This window comes from Aquarana catesbeiana, linkage group LG02 (assembly GCF_042186555.1).
Source record: "Aquarana catesbeiana isolate 2022-GZ linkage group LG02, ASM4218655v1, whole genome shotgun sequence".
Classification (NCBI taxonomy): Eukaryota; Metazoa; Chordata; class Amphibia; order Anura; family Ranidae; genus Aquarana; species Aquarana catesbeiana.
The window spans coordinates 647,921,809-647,940,255 of NC_133325.1; the positions used below are offsets into that span (position 1 = coordinate 647,921,809).

The following is an 18,447-nucleotide window of genomic DNA, read 5'->3' on the forward strand; positions in this document are numbered from 1 at the left end:
AAACAATTTTTTGTTATAACAAATTCAATTAAATAGAGAGAGGGAGGATGAGAGAGAGAGAAAGGGGATGAGAGAGGGGTGGGGGGTATCAGAGGGAGGATAAGAGAGAGAGGGGGGATGAGAGAAAGATGATGCACATGAGCATGTGTGGGAGTGACATCAACGCAGCCCGGCCAAGGCAAATGACCGAAGGCACAGAACCCGGAAGTAAGACCGGGTGAAGATGGAAGCGCCCGGGACCCGCCAGATTGATCACAGCGCAGCACTGGAGGGCTCAGTCTGACAGGTAAGTGTACCTTAATGTGCTAATATGCTGTGCATACTTGTACATTATGGCATACCCTACCTCAGGGCCTCTAAAAAGTAGTAATGTTAGCGAAGTTCACCACCGCTTTAATATCGCAGGATCCCAGGAGCCTCTCATGGAGCCCCCTACTGACCCGGTGGCCCTTGGCAGTGCCTAAGTGGATAGTTGCCAACATTTAAAAAATATTTTCAGAGACACTTTTTTTTACCAGTGGTATATTTAGAGTAGCTGACATCCCCTATGTTCCTCTTTACATCACAGTATTAATCACAAATATAAATAAGTACTAATAATGGGCAGAACAAATATGGGGACTGAGAAGATTTCCTTTAGTTGAACTAACAAAAGTGTGCCCATTCTAGAGCTGGTAACATTGAGGATATTCAATATAATTAGAAAGAACTGTTTTTGTGGGTAAGAGGCATAGGGGAGGAGTATGGATGGTATAAAAGTGGGAAGTATGTGCAGGTGAAGGAGAGGAATTTAGAGGGTATAACAGTGGGCACTATGTACAGGAGAGGAGTGTGGAGGGTATGACAGTGGACACTATGTACAGGAGAGAAGTGTGGGGGGGTATGACAATGGGCAGTAGGCAAAGCAGAGGAGTGTGGAGGGTTGACAGTGGGTACTATATACAGGAGAGGAGTGTGGCGAGTATGCCAGTGGGCAGTATGTACAGGGGAGGAGTGTGGAGGGTATGATGGGGGCAGTATGTACAGAAGAGGAGTGTGGTGGGTATGATAGGGGCAATATGTACAGGAGAGGAGTGTGGAAATGTATTATGGGGGCAGTATGTACAGGAGAGGCGTGTGGAGAGAAAGACAGTTGGCAGTATGTACAGGAGAAAAGTGTGGAGGGTATGATGGGGCACTATGTACAGGAGAGGAGTGTGGAGGGTATGACAGTGGGCACTATGTACAGGAGAGAAGTGTGGGGGGTATGACAATGGGCAGTATGCAAATCAGAGGAGTGTGGAGGGTTGACAGTGGGTACTATTTACAGGAGAGGAGTGCGGCGGGTATGCCAGTGGGCAGTATGTACAGGAGAGGAGTGTGGATGGCATGAAAGTGGGTAGTATTCACAGGAGAGGAGTGTGGAGAGTATGACAGTCGGCACTATGTACAGTACAGGAGTTTATGAAAGTGGGCAGTATGTACAGGAGAGGAATGTGAAGGGTATGACAGTGGGCAGTATGTACAGGAGAGGAGTGTGGACGGTAAGACAGTGAGCAGTATGTACAGGAGATGAGTGTGGAGGGTAAGCCAGTGGGCACTATGTACAGGAGAAGATTGTGGAGGATATGACAGTCGGCAGTATGTACAGGAGAGGAGTGTGGAGGGTATGACAGTGAGCAGTATGTACAGGAGAGGAGTGTGGAGGGTATGACAGTGGCCAGTATGTACAGGAGAGGAATGTGGAGGGTATGACAGTGAGCAGTATGTATGGCAGAGGAATATGGAGGGTATGACAGTGAGCAGTATGTACAGGAGAAGAGTGTGGAGGGTATGACAGTGGTTAGTATGTACAGGAGAGGAGTGCGGAGGGTATGATAGTGGTCAGTATGTACAGGAGAGGAGTGTGGAGGGTATGACAGTAGGCAGTATTTACAGGAGAGGAGTGTGGAGGGTAAGACAGTGGGCAGTATGTACAGGAGATAAGTGTGGAGGGTAAGACAGTGGGCAGTATGTACAGGAGACGAGTGTGGAGGGTAAGACTGTGGGAAGCATGTACAGGAGACGAGTGTGGAGGATATGACAGTGGGCAGTATGTACAGGAGAGGAGTGTGGGGGGTATGACAGAGGGTAGTATGTACAGGAGAGGAGTGCGGAGGGTATGATAGTGGTCAGTATGTACAGGAGAGGAGTGTGGAGGGTATGACAGTAGGCAGTATTTACAGGAGAGGAGTGTGGAGGGTAAGACAGTGGGCAGTATGTACAGGAGATAAGTGTGGAGGGTAAGACAGTGGGCAGTATGTACAGGAGACGAGTGTGGAGGGTAAGACTGTGGGAAGCATGTACAGGAGACGAGTGTGGAGGATATGACAGTGGGCAGTATGTACAGGAGAGGAGTGTGGGGGGTATGACAGAGGGTAGTATGTACAGGAGAGGAGTGTGGAGGGTATGACAGAGATCAGTATGTACAGGAGACGAGTGTGGAGGGTAAGACAGTGGGCAGTAAGTACAGGAGAGGAGTGTGGGGGGGTATGACAGTGGGCAGTATGTACAGGAGAGGAGTGTGGGGGGGTATGACAATGGGCAGTATGTACAGGAGTGGAGTTTTGAAGGTATGACAGTGAGCAGTATGTACAGGAGAGGAGTGTGGAGGGTATGACAGTCAGCAGTATGTACAGGAGAGAATCGTGTGACAGTGGGCAGTATGTACAGGAGAGGATTATGCAGGGTATGACAGGGGGCACTATGTATAGGAGAGAAGTGTGGAGGGTATGACAGTGGGCACTATGTATAGAAGAGAAGTGTGGAGGATATGACAGTGGGCAGTAAGTACAGGAGAGGATTATGGAGGGTATGACAGGGGGCACTATGTATAGGAGAGAAGTGTGGAGGGTATGACAGTGGGCACTATGTATAGAAGAGAAGTGTGGAGGATATGACAGTGGGCACTATGTATAGGAGGGGAGTGTGGAGGGTATGACAGTGAGCAGTATTTACAGGAGAGGAGTGTGGAGGGTATGACAGCGGGCACTATGTACAGGTGAGGAGGATGAAGGGTTCTGGGAAGGGAAAATGTAAAGGTTTGTGGAAGGATGTTTAGGGACTGCATAGTGGTTAAGCGGGCAATACATGGATTGAAATTAAGCCAATTAAGCAGAGACCAGCCATAGTTAATCTTTGTATGGGCTAGCTGGTTGTACACAAGTCAATCTATTAATCAACTTGAGTACAACTAGCCTGTCAGGTTTTTTCCAGAACAATCAGTGCTGCCAGCTATAGTTAGCAACACTAATCATTGTACCCCACTGAAACACAATAACACTGCGGGAGTGATTCCCCCATCCACAGGTCAGCAGGTGAGAGGTTGTTTAAGGACAGGCTGGGGAGAGAGGTCTGTCAGCAGGGGGGTGTGAGGTAGTCATGAGTGGGTGGGGAGGGGGGTAACTGGGAGTGATATCTTTTTAGAGTAGGGTCTGTCATCTGCAGGTTGGGAAATGGTCACCTGTGATATGGGTCGAAGGGAGGTGGCTAACATGGGAAGTGGCTGGGTAGTGACCTGGTTGGTGGGGAGTGTGAAATGGATGATGTGTTTCAAGTTTCTCTTTCAATATGTTTATTGAGAATTTTGCAATAACAGAACAAGTAAAGATAATACAGACGTTATCTCGTATCTGGGGTCAACATGCCCCAATCACAGAGGCCAAGGGCCTATACAGACCATCAATATTCAAGGAAAGAAAAAAAAATAAATAAAAAGTTTAATACATATAAAGAAAAAGGGAGAAAGGAAGAGACTGAACTTACTAATACCATAAAATATAAGTATTTCCGTAGTTGTCATATATAAATTGAGATTAACCTCACTATGTTAGCGTACCAGGGAAACCTAAGTAAGTTAAAAAAAAAAAAAAAAAAAAAACTCAACCCAGGGTCACTGGGAGTTATTACTGTAGGGGTCATTGGGGGGGGTTTCACAAGGTATATTAGCACTATCTAGTCCGGCGGGTCACCCCTTTGGGATCATTCTGTGACCCGCTCGGCTCCAACCGGGTTAGTTGGATATCTTTGTATACCCCTCCCATCCCAATATAGCAATGTATCAAGACCCTAAGTTGCGTTAACTCGCAAGGTAGCTCTTCCCTGTTACAGAGCTACTCATTTCACTGGGAGCATTTACAAACGCTGGTACAGTGTATGTATGTCTCGTGTCCGTAAAAAGGTCTCAACCTTGTAAGTCTCTCCATTCAGAGAATCAGCCAGAAGGTATGTAGATAGAAGAAAAGAAAAGAGAAGAAAAGGCAAAGAAGGGAGTAGGGGGAGGGGGAATAGGAAGAGAAGGTCACTTCAAGTGGAGTAGCTTTTCAGGTTAGTATATGACCTGGATAAAGTGGGACCTTGATGTACCTTGCCCAAGGTTCCCAAATGGCCATGAATTTTTGGGTCTTATCCAAGAGATTTGCTGTCATATATTCCTGGGTCATTATCCAGTAAATTTTGCGTTTTGTAGCTTGGATAGAGACCTTAGGTTTTTTCCAAGCTCTTGCTAGTGATGTTTTGGCTCCTAAAAACATGAAGAAGATTAAAGCTTGCGTATGCTTGTGAACACCAGTGATTCTGTGATTCAATAGTGCAATTTTAGGGTCTTGGGAGATTGCTGTCCCGGTGACTTTCCGCACTAAAGCAATAAAGTGATTCCAGAAGCTGCGGATGCGTGGACACGTCCACCATATGTGGTGAATAGTCCCCAAGTGGCCACAGCCCCTAAAACAAAGGGGTGAAGCATCCGGGTATATCTTTGCTAGTCTTGTGGGGACATAGTACCACCTAGTGATCAGTTTGACATTTGCTTCAATTAAGCCCGTGTTTAAAATACCCTTATAAGAACGTCTAAAGGAGTGAAACCAATCCTCCGGATCCAGGTGGAGGTCCAAGTCAGACTCCCAAGCTCGAGCATAGGTAGGCAAGTTCACGTTCTGAGCAAGAGAGGTATATATGAGTGATATACCACCTCTCTGATCCGTGAGGTTTGAGCACCACTGTTCATACGTGGTGGGATTGGGAAAGGGAGATTTGTCAGTCCATAGAGCATGTGCCTAATCTGGGAAAGGCGAAATATCTCCGTATCTGGCATCTCAAGCTTGCTGAGGCAAGTCCCCAGGGTAATGGGGCCCGATGAGGTGAGGAAGTGGCCTATTCTGAATAACCCCTTATTTAACCACCATCTAAAGGCCTGAATATTCATCCCCGGTTGGAAGCTGGGGTTATGGAATAGGTGAGAGAGAGGTTTTAGTGCTGATATTAATGAGGACTGTTTCTGCAATGTGTCCGAGAGTGCCACTGAGTGGGAAAGGGTAGGGGCTAAAATGGGAGGTCGTAGTCGAGGGGAGCACCATAGAAGGAAATCTATGGTGTGATGGGGAACTGCTTGTCTTTCCATATCTATCCAGTCAGGCTTGGATCCCCTGGAGTAGACCATAGAAATCTGCGTTGGTTGCGCCGCTTGATAATACAACCAAACTTTTGGGAGGCCTAGGCCCCCTTGATTTTTAATTCTATAGAGGATGTCTCTGGAAAAGCGGTGACCTTTCGATCCCCAGACAAAGTCAATAATCTTAGATTGAAATTTGGTAATATCCTTTTTGGGGATAGAAATTGGGAGGGATCTAAACAGGTAGAGAATCCGGGGCATCAGAGTCATTTTTAACGCATTTATCCTACCCAGCCAGGACAGATCACATCTCGCCCAGTTTTTGAGGTCCTCCTCCAATTTACGGAACATCGGAGGATAGTTGGATATATAAAGTCTATTGATATTGTTTGGAAGAGTGACCCCTAAGTATGGTATCGATGATGAGGCCCAGGTAAAGGGAAGACTTTGTTTTAGCTGATCCAGTAGTGATGATGGGAACGAGACGTTTAACGCTAGTGACTTTTTGGGATTGATCGATAAGCCTGAGATGATGCTGAACTTTTGGAATGTTTTGAGAAGAACTGGGTTAGAGATTAACGGAGATGTTATGAACAGCAACATATCGTCCGCAAATAATGTGCATTTATGTTCCTGAAGGCCACAAGTGACCCCCTTGATGTCTGAATTTGATCTGATAGCCAAAGCCAGGGTCTCAATGGCTATTGCAAAGATCAGTGGTGAAAGAGGACAACCCTGCCTAGTCCCTTTCCGAATATGGAAACTATCAGAGTAATGGCCTCTAAGGCGAACTTGGGCACTGGGGGTAGAGTAAAGTGAGTGAATAGTACCTATGAAGTGTGGGCCAAACCCCCATCTCTCCAGGATCTTAAGTAGATAGGGCCAAGCTACTGAATCGAAGGCCTTTTCCAGGTCTATTGAAAGTAGCATGCCCGTTTGTTTAGGGCCTCCATCCCATTGGGAATTTAAAAGAGAGATTATATCTATGGCCCTTCTCACTTGATCAGGCCCCTGCCTCCCCGGGATGAAGCCCACCTGGTCCTTATGTATATATCTGGCTATGAAGCTAGACATTCTGGTGGCCAGAATTTTTGTCATGATTTTGACATCATTGTTTATCAGAGAGATCGGGCGGTAGTTTCCTACCTCGCTGGTGTCTTTCCCCGGTTTAGGAATCACCGATAGGGGGCTCCATCCCGTAGAGCGTTAAAAATTTTTGCCATATAGGGGGCCAAAAGGGTCCCAAATTTTTTATAGTAACTGCTAGAGAAGCCGTCGGGGCATGGTGTTGACCCTTGTTTAAGCGATTTGATTACTTCTAATACTTCTTCCGTGGAAAAGGGTTCGTCTAGTAGTTCCCTATGATTTTCATTAAGCTGAGGAATAGGGAGGTCCTTGAGAAAGGCATCTAGTTTAGTTGCTAGTGTGGCCCCTATTTTGTATTTTGTTCGCTTGATAATAGAACCTAGCCCCTGTCCAACGGAAATGTTTTTCTGCAGAAGTGGTTAGAATAAGGTTGAGTTGGACTTTCTAGTTTTAAAAGAGTTTCCTTTGTAGGGTTACGTTTGTGCGATTTACTTGCGACAAGGAACTCGTCTGTGAGTTTCTGGGCATCTGCTCTTTTCTCTCTCTTTAGTTTAGAGGCTAACTGTATCAGACGCCCCCTCATCACCGCCTTATGTGCCGCCCAGAGCGTCGAGGGAGATACCAAACCAGTATTGTTTTCCTGAAAATACTCCCTGATGGACCCCTCCAGGATAGTGCAGTGTACTGGGTTGCTTAAAAGAGATTCATTAAGTCTCCATTTGTGTGGCTGTGCTACTCTCTGTGGGCAAACCATTGTCAAGGACATAATGGAGTGATCCGAAAGTGATGTGTCCCTAATTTGGGCTTTCGTAGCTAGAGGAATTGCAACGGCTGGTAAAAAGATGTGATCTATCCTGGCATGGGTCCGGTGCAGGGCTGAATAATGGGTGTAGTCTTTTGCCCTTGGATTGAGTTCTCTCCAAATATCCACCATCCCTAGAGTGTTTAATTGTTGAGCTATTTTGAGACTTTGTCTGGGGGGATGTCTGGTCACTGGTTTCGGCCCCCTGGATTTGTCTAGGATCGGGTCAAAGGAGAGGTTAGAGTCCCCCCCCCCATGACCACCGTCCCTTTAAAAAGTGGGCACAATTTCTGTAGCATATGTTCGAAAAATTTTCCCTGTCCCCTGTTGGGAGAATAGTAGGAGAGAAAAGTAAAGGATTCTCCATCTATAGTGCCCACAGTCATCAGGTATCGGCCGTCTGGATCCCTGACCACCTCGGACATTGAATAGTTAATCCTCTTAGAAAAGCCTATTACTACGCCTCTAGTTTTGTTCTCGGCGTTGGCCAGGTAAAAGTTGGGAAAATTTTGGTGAAGAAATGAGGGATTGTATGAGGAGGAGAAGTGCGTCTCTTGGATGAGGACGATATCAGCCTTTAAACTGTGGTATTGGTGAAATAATTTCCGTCTTTTAATTGGGGAATTTAAACCCTGGGAATTGTGGGAAAGGATCAGTAACTGACATGGAATATTAGTGGTCATCATCACGGATCAGAGAGGTAGAAACACTGTGAGGAGAACAGAAGCTTACCCCGGGTGGACCAGCCATCTGAAGTGTGAACTTGCTCAGGTAGTTCTCTCTGTCTCAAGCTTGTGAGTCGGAACCACCCCATTTTGTCTATGAAACCGAGGTGACCTGGTAGTTGGGAGGGAAAAAGGGTATGAGAGAGCAGGGTAGAAAAGAAAAAGAAAAAAAGGTTTGTTAAGATAATTCCTAAAAATAACATTTGATCGTGTAGAACTAGGGGATAAAGAGTTGTCACCCTCAACCCCATGGACCAGGGAAGGCAGCGATTCCACCTCCCTGGGAAATTTTGGATTGTGTCCGACAGAAATGCAACTTCCTCTCGGAAACAATGAAAAGCGCACGGCAACCATTCCGGTCCTCCTGCCCTAAAAAGAGAAACTGTTAATGGATTTAGCCCCGTAAGGAGAGCAGACCCTCAGGTACAATAAAATTGAGCTCCCTGGAGTGGAGGGGGGATATATTCCTTTATAACGGTCATTGCGAGGGCGCCCCGCGGGTTCCCGAGGAACCCCCTAACTTCAGGGATCCCCATCAACCCCCCAGCCCCCTCGCCCACACTCTCCCTCCCCTCCAATCCCAGGGGGGAGCGCCATAGGGAATATAACAATATAATAACCTATTAAACAATTTAAACAAGATACAACACAACATTAATTTACCCCGTGTCACAACTCCGGGGTAACCCATTTGAGTGCCTGGTAAATGAACTGAATTCCGGGAAAAACATCCAACTGAGCTACATAACGAGTAGGTTTTGGAAGGAAAAAAATAAAAAAATAAAAAAATAAATTTCTACTAGAAGTAAACAATTGAGAATGAATGCCATTCTAGGATCCCCGGTGGAATCCCAGAGAAATGTGCCCGAAGGCTCAGAGGGAGTCTGTTAGAGGTCAACAGAACAGATCCTGAAGGAGCTGTGCGAGAAATCTTCTCAGATCCCATTGATCGGTCTGTTAAGGGGGACGGGAGTCTTTGGCCCTCTTGCTTTGTTGCTTTTGCCATACCGGTGTAATTGGGCTGGTTGGAGGAGGTCTCTTGATTGAAGAAGATCCCTTTCCTGTAGCCTGGGGTGGTATCTCTTGGGTAATGAGGCCTAATTGGATCAGCACCTGCTCACCTTCAGCGAAGGACGAAAAACCATAGGGCTTGTTCTGAAAGGAAAAATTCAGGCGAAAGGGGAAGGCCCATCTGTATGTGATTTCCCTTTGTGATAGAATCAGTAGAAGAGGTTTTAGTGACCGCCTTTTTCTGGACCGTGAGGGGAGACAGGTCAGCAAAAATCTGTATTTGATGATCCCTTATGGCAAGCTTTTCATTTGATCGTGCCGCTCTCATTACCTCCTCTTTGACCGAGTAATAATGGGGCTTAACTATAATGTCCCTGGGGAGTCCGTCCTTCCTCACTAGCTGTAGTGCTCTGTGTGCTCTGTCTAACTCCAGTTTGTGGTCAGGTATGTCAGGGATAAGGTTCTTGAGAAGGGTACGGACCGCCGGTTGCACTTCCTTTACCGATTCCGAAAGACCCCGTATTCTGAAGTTGTATTGGCGGGACCTGTTTTCGAGGTCATCGATTTTAAAAAGGGCCACTTCAAGTTGTTCCTGAATGTCCTGGATCCTGGCTGTATTTTGGTTAATTCTGGCTGATGACTGGTCAGTTTTCTGTTCTATGTGCTCAATCCTCATCCCCAAGTGCTGGAGGTCAGCCTGTATAGCTGAGGTGATTTGTGTTGCTGTCTGGGCAAGACCTCTGGCCAGCATTGTGGAGAACGCTTCCATCAAAGCAGGTAGATCTGTGGGGTTTTGTAATGGAGCCTGTCTGTCAGTAACAGAGTAGGTGGGAGTGCTCATTATGTCCTTCAGGGGGGTGAGATGAAAATCTCCCATGGATCTCTCTATCAGGGATTCTGTGGATGCTGGTGAAGCAGGGGCTAAGTAAGGTGCACTTACTGTGTTCCTCCCCTGTATTGAGCTGGGGGCAGGTTCCTCTTCCTGGTCCGCAATGGACTCCTCTGCTGCTTGGTGTGAGCTGTGTGAGCTCACGGCCGCCATCTTGGATTGGCCTGGCTGCAGAAGCGATTCCTCCAGCTGTCTCGCTAGGTCTCTTCTAGCGGGGCACCCAGTCATCAGTTTATGCCCGGGGATGTCCCCGAGCAGTCCGCGCTGGAGCGGGTCCGGTCCGGGGGCTCTGGCGGCTACAGCGGGCTGGAGTGGACAGGAACGGTGCGGAGCTCCGTGGCTAAGTGGCCATATCAGGACGCTCCGCGCATGCGCTGTGTTTCAAGTTTCTTTCACATTTGTGGTAATGCTTACTGCCCTCTGAAAAGTGATCTGTGGTGGATTGCTTTTCAACGAGTGGTATAGCAGAAGCTTACAGGCGTCCATGGGGTGCTACTGCCACCTCCTTGTTTTTTTTTACATTGCTGAATGGTATTTTTACATTGTTGGACTATGCTGCTACTGCAAGCGAGTTTGGCTTGCAGTTGCAGAGTGGCCCCATTGAAATCAATAGGCGAGCTTGACAGGTGGTGCTGCCTGTCAAACTCTGCAGGCTCCAAGCTGTCCATTGAGCTCAGTGCCTCTGACAAGAGGAGAGGCACTGTGAGCTCATCCTCTCAGTCTGCTGCAAACAGAGTGTGCCAGCTTGTATTTTAACTGGCCTCTCTGTATGTAGCTTCTGACAGGCTGTGCAAGGAGCCCCATATCTCCGGGAATCACAGGTATTTTTGACCAGTGGTGGGGTAGGTCTTCAGCTACCTACCCCCCAAATTGCAGCTCCAATAGCTCCTGTGTAAATCTGGCCCTGGGGAGGGTTCTTCTTTTCCTTATTAAAATTTCAAAATGCCCTTGGGAAAGATGTAATTAGTATTATTGCACTGAAGTGCAGTGTAAAAAAGCATTTTGCAATTGAAACATTTAACTCGAAAAACACGAGAAAGCACTTTAATTTGCTGATGCATCAAAACAATAGGCAGCAACAACAACAGAAACTTAAACAAGATGGAAACTGTATTGAAGCATATGTATTTAATTTTTAATTACTCAGCTACAGTATGTGGAAAACAATATAAAAGCCTTTCTTGTTCTGATGTTACTCTTTTTCTGTAAGTGCAAAATTGGGGTTTGAGCCACTAACCTCAATAACATGCTTAATCTTCCAAACAAGCTGTAGCATTGCGTAAGTAGGTGGCACAAAACACTGGGAGAGGCTAAGAAAGCAAGGATTTAATCTTTTTTTTTTTTTTTTGCAATAAAGATTTAGGATTTAATCTTTTAACACTAGGAAGTCACATGATATCAAGAAGACAAAGATTCAAACGCTAAACAAAAATAAACTGACAGTATGTTAAAAGTACTTCTCAGAATACAGTTCTGCAATACAGGTACCTCTCAGTAATTTCCCATATATTTTCTCCATTAGATGATCCATTGGCCGACACCCGGTGATCGACATTAGATGTGTATAATAACAGCAGGGCCAGGTCATCGGCAGCCTGTGCGCCCCCTACCCTACCAGGAAGTGCCAGATCTCATACCTAGTATGTGATCTGGTGCAGCAGAGCCATCTTGCCACTGTATAACTAAGTAAAATGGTCAGCAAGCAGTTAAGCATTAGGAGTATCCAATACCATTCCCCTGCTGTTGACTAGAAGTTCGTATCTGCTCTAAACTGTTTTGTTTAATATACTAACAATTTCCAGCTTTCATTAAAGCTGATCTTCGGTATACTACAAATCCTCCCTTGCAGTGGGGGTGCACCTGCACTGCAAGGGTTAACAGCTTGTTTATGCTTAGGGGACCTGGGGAAATAATATTACTTACCTGATCCTCTGCTTGCCAGGCTCCTTTGCAGCCTCTTCTCTCTGCACTTCGACTGTCTAAAGCCCTGTACACACGATCGGATTTTCCGCAGACAAAACCTCAGACTTTTGTCTGAAGGTGTGTGCCTGGATTTTGTACACAACTGTTGGCCAACAAACACGAACGTAGTGATGTAATAGACATATTACGAGCTGAAAAAGAGGAAGTTCAATTGTCAGGCGACCACCTTTTGTGCTCCTTTTGCAAATTTCATGTTAGTAGAAGTTTGGTGAGCGTTGATTTGCGCTTTTCATTTCGCACTTTTCATTTCGCACATTTCATTTCGCACTTTTCAGTTAATTTCTGAACTGATTTAGTCAACCAGCCACGTTGTGGAATCGGAGGAGATACCTTTTATTTATTATTGGCCTTGGAGTTATTGCTTTGACCCAAGTCCAGTCCAGGAACAGGAGGAGGAGGATTTCTTGGACCAAAAATTGGTTGCTTTATTAATCGTGACCAATTATGTCATTAGCCTTTGCTGCAGGAGCTCCAGGAGAATATTCCGGATGATTTTTGGAATTATCTCCTGATGACGGACCCCTGCTTTCACCAACTCTTGGCATTGTTGACCCCCTATATTAAGAAGCAGGACACATGCATGAGGCTTTTTTTTAATTTTTTGGTTGAATAATAATGATTTGATTAGTTATATTTTCTATATTTTTGGATGCATAGAATGCACTTTTTGGTTAAGTTCTATTGGCAGATAGCATGTCTAATTGTATTTGTTTTCTTTTTTTAAAGCACAATAAAAAAAATTGTGTAGAATAATACTTGGCTATGTGTTTTACTTCAAATGACAGTTTGTGAGTAGGTAGTTACATTTTAAAAAATACAATGTAAAATTAACAAGGGGCACCAACATAGTTGTATCTTTGATCTTAAAAACTATGGGATAATGGTGTTGTGGTAACTTGCACCAGAAAAAAATAAAAAAATAACAAGCATAATAATATTATTCTTGATATCACTAGAAAAAAAAGCCTTTGAAAATTAGTTTGCAAAAGCTCCATCAGTATCCCCAGCAAAGCAGCTTCATTATTATCCCATTAAAGAAAAACAGAATGTGCGCTGCATTTTGATTTTTATCATTTGCCGCATCACGAATGTTAATTCTCCATTACGAACACTAGTTTTCAAGACCGACCGCTTCCAGCTCGTCCTTGCTTCTGAGCATGCGTGTTTGTACTTTGGACTTTTGTCCAACGGACTTGTGTACACACGCTTGGAAATTCCGACAACAGACATCTGCCCGCGGAAAATTTTAAAGCCTGCCATCCAGCATTTGTCTGCGGAAAATTCGACAACAATTGTCTGATGGAGCGTACAAATGGTGGGATTTTCCGATAACAGCCTGTCATCACACAATTCCGTCGGAAAATCAGATTGTGTGTACACAGCTTAAGAGACCATAGTCCTTCATTGGACGTGAGGATATTGAGAGACAGTTCAGTGCCAGAGTGAAAGGGAGCAAACTTGCTGGGGGAGAAGAGGATAAGGTAAGTGAAAGTGCTCTCACTGTCCCCTAGACTAATCAATCAGTTAATGCTTGCAGTGTGAGGGCAGCCCCATTGCAAGGGAGGACTTTTTAGTTCAACTTTAAGGAATTTCCTATGCTTAGGATATTATCAACATACAGATTACAGAAAGCAAAACATTTACTATTGATTATAGTTATACGTCTTATCACTCTGCTGCCTGAAACACATGGACCCAGAGACGATAATACTGGGCAGTCTTATCTGCCAGGATATGAGGGTATGTGCTTGAAAGTAGTGACACCTTGACACAGGTAATACGGGGCTAATAAAAGCCAGACAAAGGATCCATCCATTTTCTACTATAAAGTAGAACTATTGTTTTACGCCCTATGAAATATGGTTTATGCAGAATTTGGGTCAGAGAGGAGACATGTGTATCATCTATGAGCTTTTACCCAGTTCCCCAAATAAACAATCATATATGCTGGATTGGGATTAGGACCAAGATGGTATCTGGTTTCCAACTGTCTCATGAAACTAAATCTGTACATCTCCCCTTGTTTCAAGGGATGTGAACTCCAGAGAACCATGTACCATATATGGTAAGAATGTCCTAAAAACAAAAATTTTGGAACATAATTTTTGCTTTGCTGTGATGATTTTCTGGATGATCAGTGTGACAATACCCTCAAAGCGCTCTGCCTAATGAATCAGTAGAGAATTCTCCCTGCAGTTTAGAAAGATTGATCTTTTTTATTCTTCTGCAGGCTAAGATAACTATAGCCAAGTTTTGGAAAGAGGCTTCAGTTCCACTGTCTCAGGCCAAGCAGAAAATCTCTTGGATCATGATCCATAAAAGGATAGCTAGTACTCTGAATGATACCAAAAAAGCAATATGAAAAAGTTTGGGAGCCATGGGCTCAGTATAATCATGTTTCTATATCTATGTGATCTGCAGATTGACTAAATATTGTTTGAGGTCTCCAGGTCCAACATTCTACCCCATTTTCTTCATTTCTTTTCTATGCTATTTTCCTTCATTCAGTTCTTACCTCTATCTTTAGCCCACGGCTATTATGAGTTCGTTTCTGACTCCAGGTACCTTAGTTTCAGAATAAGTCAGTATTCTTTTGGATGTTATGTTATTAAGCCTAATGACATATTTTAATATGTATCATCTGCTATTATGAGGCTTCTAAATCTTGTGTTTCCATTTTGTACCATTTGAACACTTTTCTGGAATCTTCAATTTTAAATGCTTAGACTTTAATCCTAAATTGACCTAACAAAAAGATTAAATGTAAAGTAGAACTATTCCTTTTGTTGTTGGTCCCCCTGCTAATTTTTAAAAATACCTGTTGATAATGCCAGTGGGGTGACAACACTGCTGCACTGATAATGAATTCAGAGCAGCATTTTCACCCTCATGTAGACTGTGTGCACTGCAGTGGGATGAGAATATGTTGCAGAGGGCATGGATATCAACATTGTTCCTGTTAGTTTATAAGTCTGTAGCTTGTAAATCAGCAACTAGCTTACCTAGCTCTGTCCACTTCTTACCAGATTGACAGCACTGCCTCTGCTGCTGAAACCCTTCCACTGTGAGATGCAGTTTTGAGGAGGGGAAGCATGTGAGCCACTTATGGAGGAGGAATTGCCTTAGGCCTTGTGAACACGGGCTAAAAATCATCTGAAATTGGCCAGTTCAGCACCGGCTTTCGACCCATGTGTACAGCTGTCTGTTCTACATGACCGGCTTCTTTCAAACAGGCATGCTGGAAAACCAACATCCAAGCTGCATCTGATCAGTATATTCTGGCTGGGGGAAGTCCCCTCTCAGAACACAAAGTCACAGTTGGGGTGATCGGTTCACTAACATTGTTTATGTTAGTATGACGATGTTTCAGTTTTTTGGGGTTTTTTTGTTCAGTCTGCTGCGTTGAACGGAAAAAAAAAAAAAACTTCTGTCAGGGAAGATAAGGATTTTTTTCCTTTATGAGGTTTGTATATCACATCATAACTAGATTTGGGATCTGCTTAGACCATAACACCTTTGGATGTATGCTAATGCTTTCTTTTAATAAATAGGGCTTTATCTTTTCCAAACCATTTATATTTAAGGGTACTGATTTATTACTTTTCACTTATCAGTGATAGGCTTTTCTTTTCTTCACTTGCAGTTTATGTGAATGTCTTGGTTACATAATGCAGCCCACATATTAAAATGATAAGCTGATAAATAAAAACGAATAAAAATAATAAAGGAAAAAACAAGGAAGTAACCGATATTCAGGTCACACTGATTTTTGTTTCTATTATTTTTCCAGGACTATTGCCAACTACCTAATATGGAAATTTGTGTATTCAAGAATTTCAAATCTCGGTAGAAAGTTCCAGTATAGACAACTAGAGTATGCACGGGTAAGAAATTTAAGATTTGAAGTATCAAAAGCATTACTTGAGATTATTTTTTAACCTGTGTTTATTAGTTACTAAGCAGAAGTATATAACATTGAACATGTTAGCTAGAAACAAATATAACTATTAAGTGTGGAATGATGACATGTCCCTAACTACATTGCATATATTATGTTTTTGTCTATTGATTGTCAGTTTGGTCTTTGCTTTTATGGCATTTTGCTTTTTTCATTTGCTTTTTATAGACTATAAAAGCAGCCATTGCTGATCATACATACATTGTTAGGGGATACAGGTGTAGCGCTAAAAAGTGGTGATAATTGAGCAACAAGTTCATATGCGATAAATTCAATAGCACAAAAAAAGAATTAATAAAAATACAGTCCATTTGGAAAACTCCAATGGGTCAGGAGATAATGACTTCCGTCCTGTGGATCACACTAATGCCTGTACACACGGTCGGACTTTGTTCGGACATTCCGACAACAAAATCCTAGGATTTTTTCCGACAGATGTTGGCTCAAACTTGTCTTGCATACACACGGTCACACAAAGTTGTCGGAAAATCCGATCGTTCTAAACGCGGTGACGTAAAACACGTACGTCGGGACTATAAACGGGGCAGTGGCCAATAGCTTTCATCTCTTTATTTATTCTGAGCATGCGTGGCACTTTGTCCGTCGGATTTGTGTAAACACGATCGGAATTTCCGACAACGGATTTTGTTGTCGGAAAATTTTATCTCCTGCTCTCCAACTTTGTGTGTCGGAAAATCCGATGGAAAATGTCCGATGGAGCCCACACACGGTCGGAATTTCCGACAACACGCTCCGATCGGACATTTTCCATCGGAAAATCCGACCGTGTGTATGGGGCATTAATGTGTGATTGCGCAGTCCATTGGTCGGGAGGTGATTACTTCCGCCTGGTGGAACGCACCTAATATCCGACTTCACATCCAAGTCCATCCCTTATAAATAGTAGCGTCACATGTCATGACCACGCCCCTGAAGATGCACGTTTGTGACGAAACGTCGGGTTGAGCAAGGGACGAGTGACGTAGTGTGGACAGAGGAGTGGCTGCCATCATATTGGTAGGAAGCGCTGGACACTTTCCTTATGCCTATTTTACACGTATTAAATGTGAGTTGTACATTTAGTTTTTAATGGAATAAATTACCATTTCTATGGATGTTTGCGCAATGAGAGTATTTTTTCATCCTCGTACATGTGACCACTGTGCTGTACCTGTGGAGTATATCTCTTAGCCGAGGTTGAAAAGATTAAGTTATCTGTCTCTGGTGGGTCTGTGAAAAAGGATCTCTTGCCTAATTACTGGAGCGTTTGACGAACAGGAGCTGTGGATCTGATCTTTCAGTGATTTGTTCAATGTGTATATCCCATACACTGGCGGTAAGAGTCAGTAATATTGGGTGTTGGTGACGGCTCTTCTATTCTTCATTTTATTGGAGTTTTCCAGATGCACTGTATTTTTATTAATTCATTTTTTGTGCTATTGAATTTATCGCATATGAACTTTTTGCTCAATTATCACCTCTTTTTAGCGATACACCTGTATCCCCTATTTCTTGTTATTTTGACCAACAATATTGTGTTAGCTGCTTTAAAAATATTCTCTTTCCTAGTTTGAGCACAACAAATCTTCTTTTAGACATACATTGTTGCATGCAGTCCAACTTTTACAAAGCCTGCTAGAATCATTCTATTGATGTACTAGCACTATTGGGATAAAGTATGCTTTAGAAGTTTATTAAAACAGGGGTGCCATGGACTATTTAGCTGCATTGCCTTGAAAAAGTATTCATACCCCTTGAAATTTTCCACATTTTGTCATTACATTACATTTTGTCTTGTTACAACCAAAAATGTAAATGTATTTATTGGGATTTTATGTGATAGACCAAAACAAAGTGGCACATAATTGGAAAGTGGAGGGAAAATGATAAATGGTTTTCAATTTTTTTTGCAAATAAATATCTTAAAAGTGTGGTGTGCATTTAAACCATTAGCTTGAGCTATTTTGCAAAGAAGAATGGGCAGAAATGTCACTCTCTAGATGTGCAAAGCTGGTGGAGACATACCCAAAAAGAGTTTCAGCTATAATTGCAGCGAAAGGTGGTTCTACAAAGTATTGACTCAGAGGGCTGAATACAAATGCATGCCATACTTTTGAGATATTTATTTGTAAAAAAATTTGAAAACCATTTATCAATTTCCTTCCACTTCACAATTATGTGCCATTTTGTGATAGACATATTTGTGTTGGTCTATCACATAAAATTCCAATAAAATACATTTACGTTTTGGGTTGTAACATGGCAAAATGTGGAAAATTTCAAGGAGTATGAATACTTTTTAAAGGCACTATATAAGGAATTAACACCAGCACATCAATTTTCTCCTACACTTCTGATCCATGTCTAAATTTACAGAATGCCAGTTTGGGCCTGGCTCCACTTACCCTATGTAGGCTGCTCAAATGGCTTTTATTTATTCTATTACACTTTATGGCCTTGAAGTATATGTGGACAAAAAACATGCAGCATACTTTGTGTTTTCATAAAACACTGCAGAACGGAAGAATACTCATTTATTCTAAAAGAAAAGCGGTGAGTTTTCCTATATTTTGTTATAGCTGACAT

General features: G+C 43.4%; 1 protein-coding gene across 1 annotated transcript in view; it reads left to right on the forward strand.

Annotated features, from left to right (window-relative positions):
* The window catches only part of PHEX (phosphate regulating endopeptidase X-linked), a 398,049-nt gene that overhangs the window by 189,645 nt on the left and 189,957 nt on the right, over positions 1–18,447 (forward strand). The window contains exon 10 of the mRNA XM_073616504.1: positions 15,694–15,787. Within this exon, the coding sequence (XP_073472605.1) occupies positions 15,694–15,787 (94 nt within the window). The remainder of the gene's footprint in view (positions 1–15,693; positions 15,788–18,447) is intronic.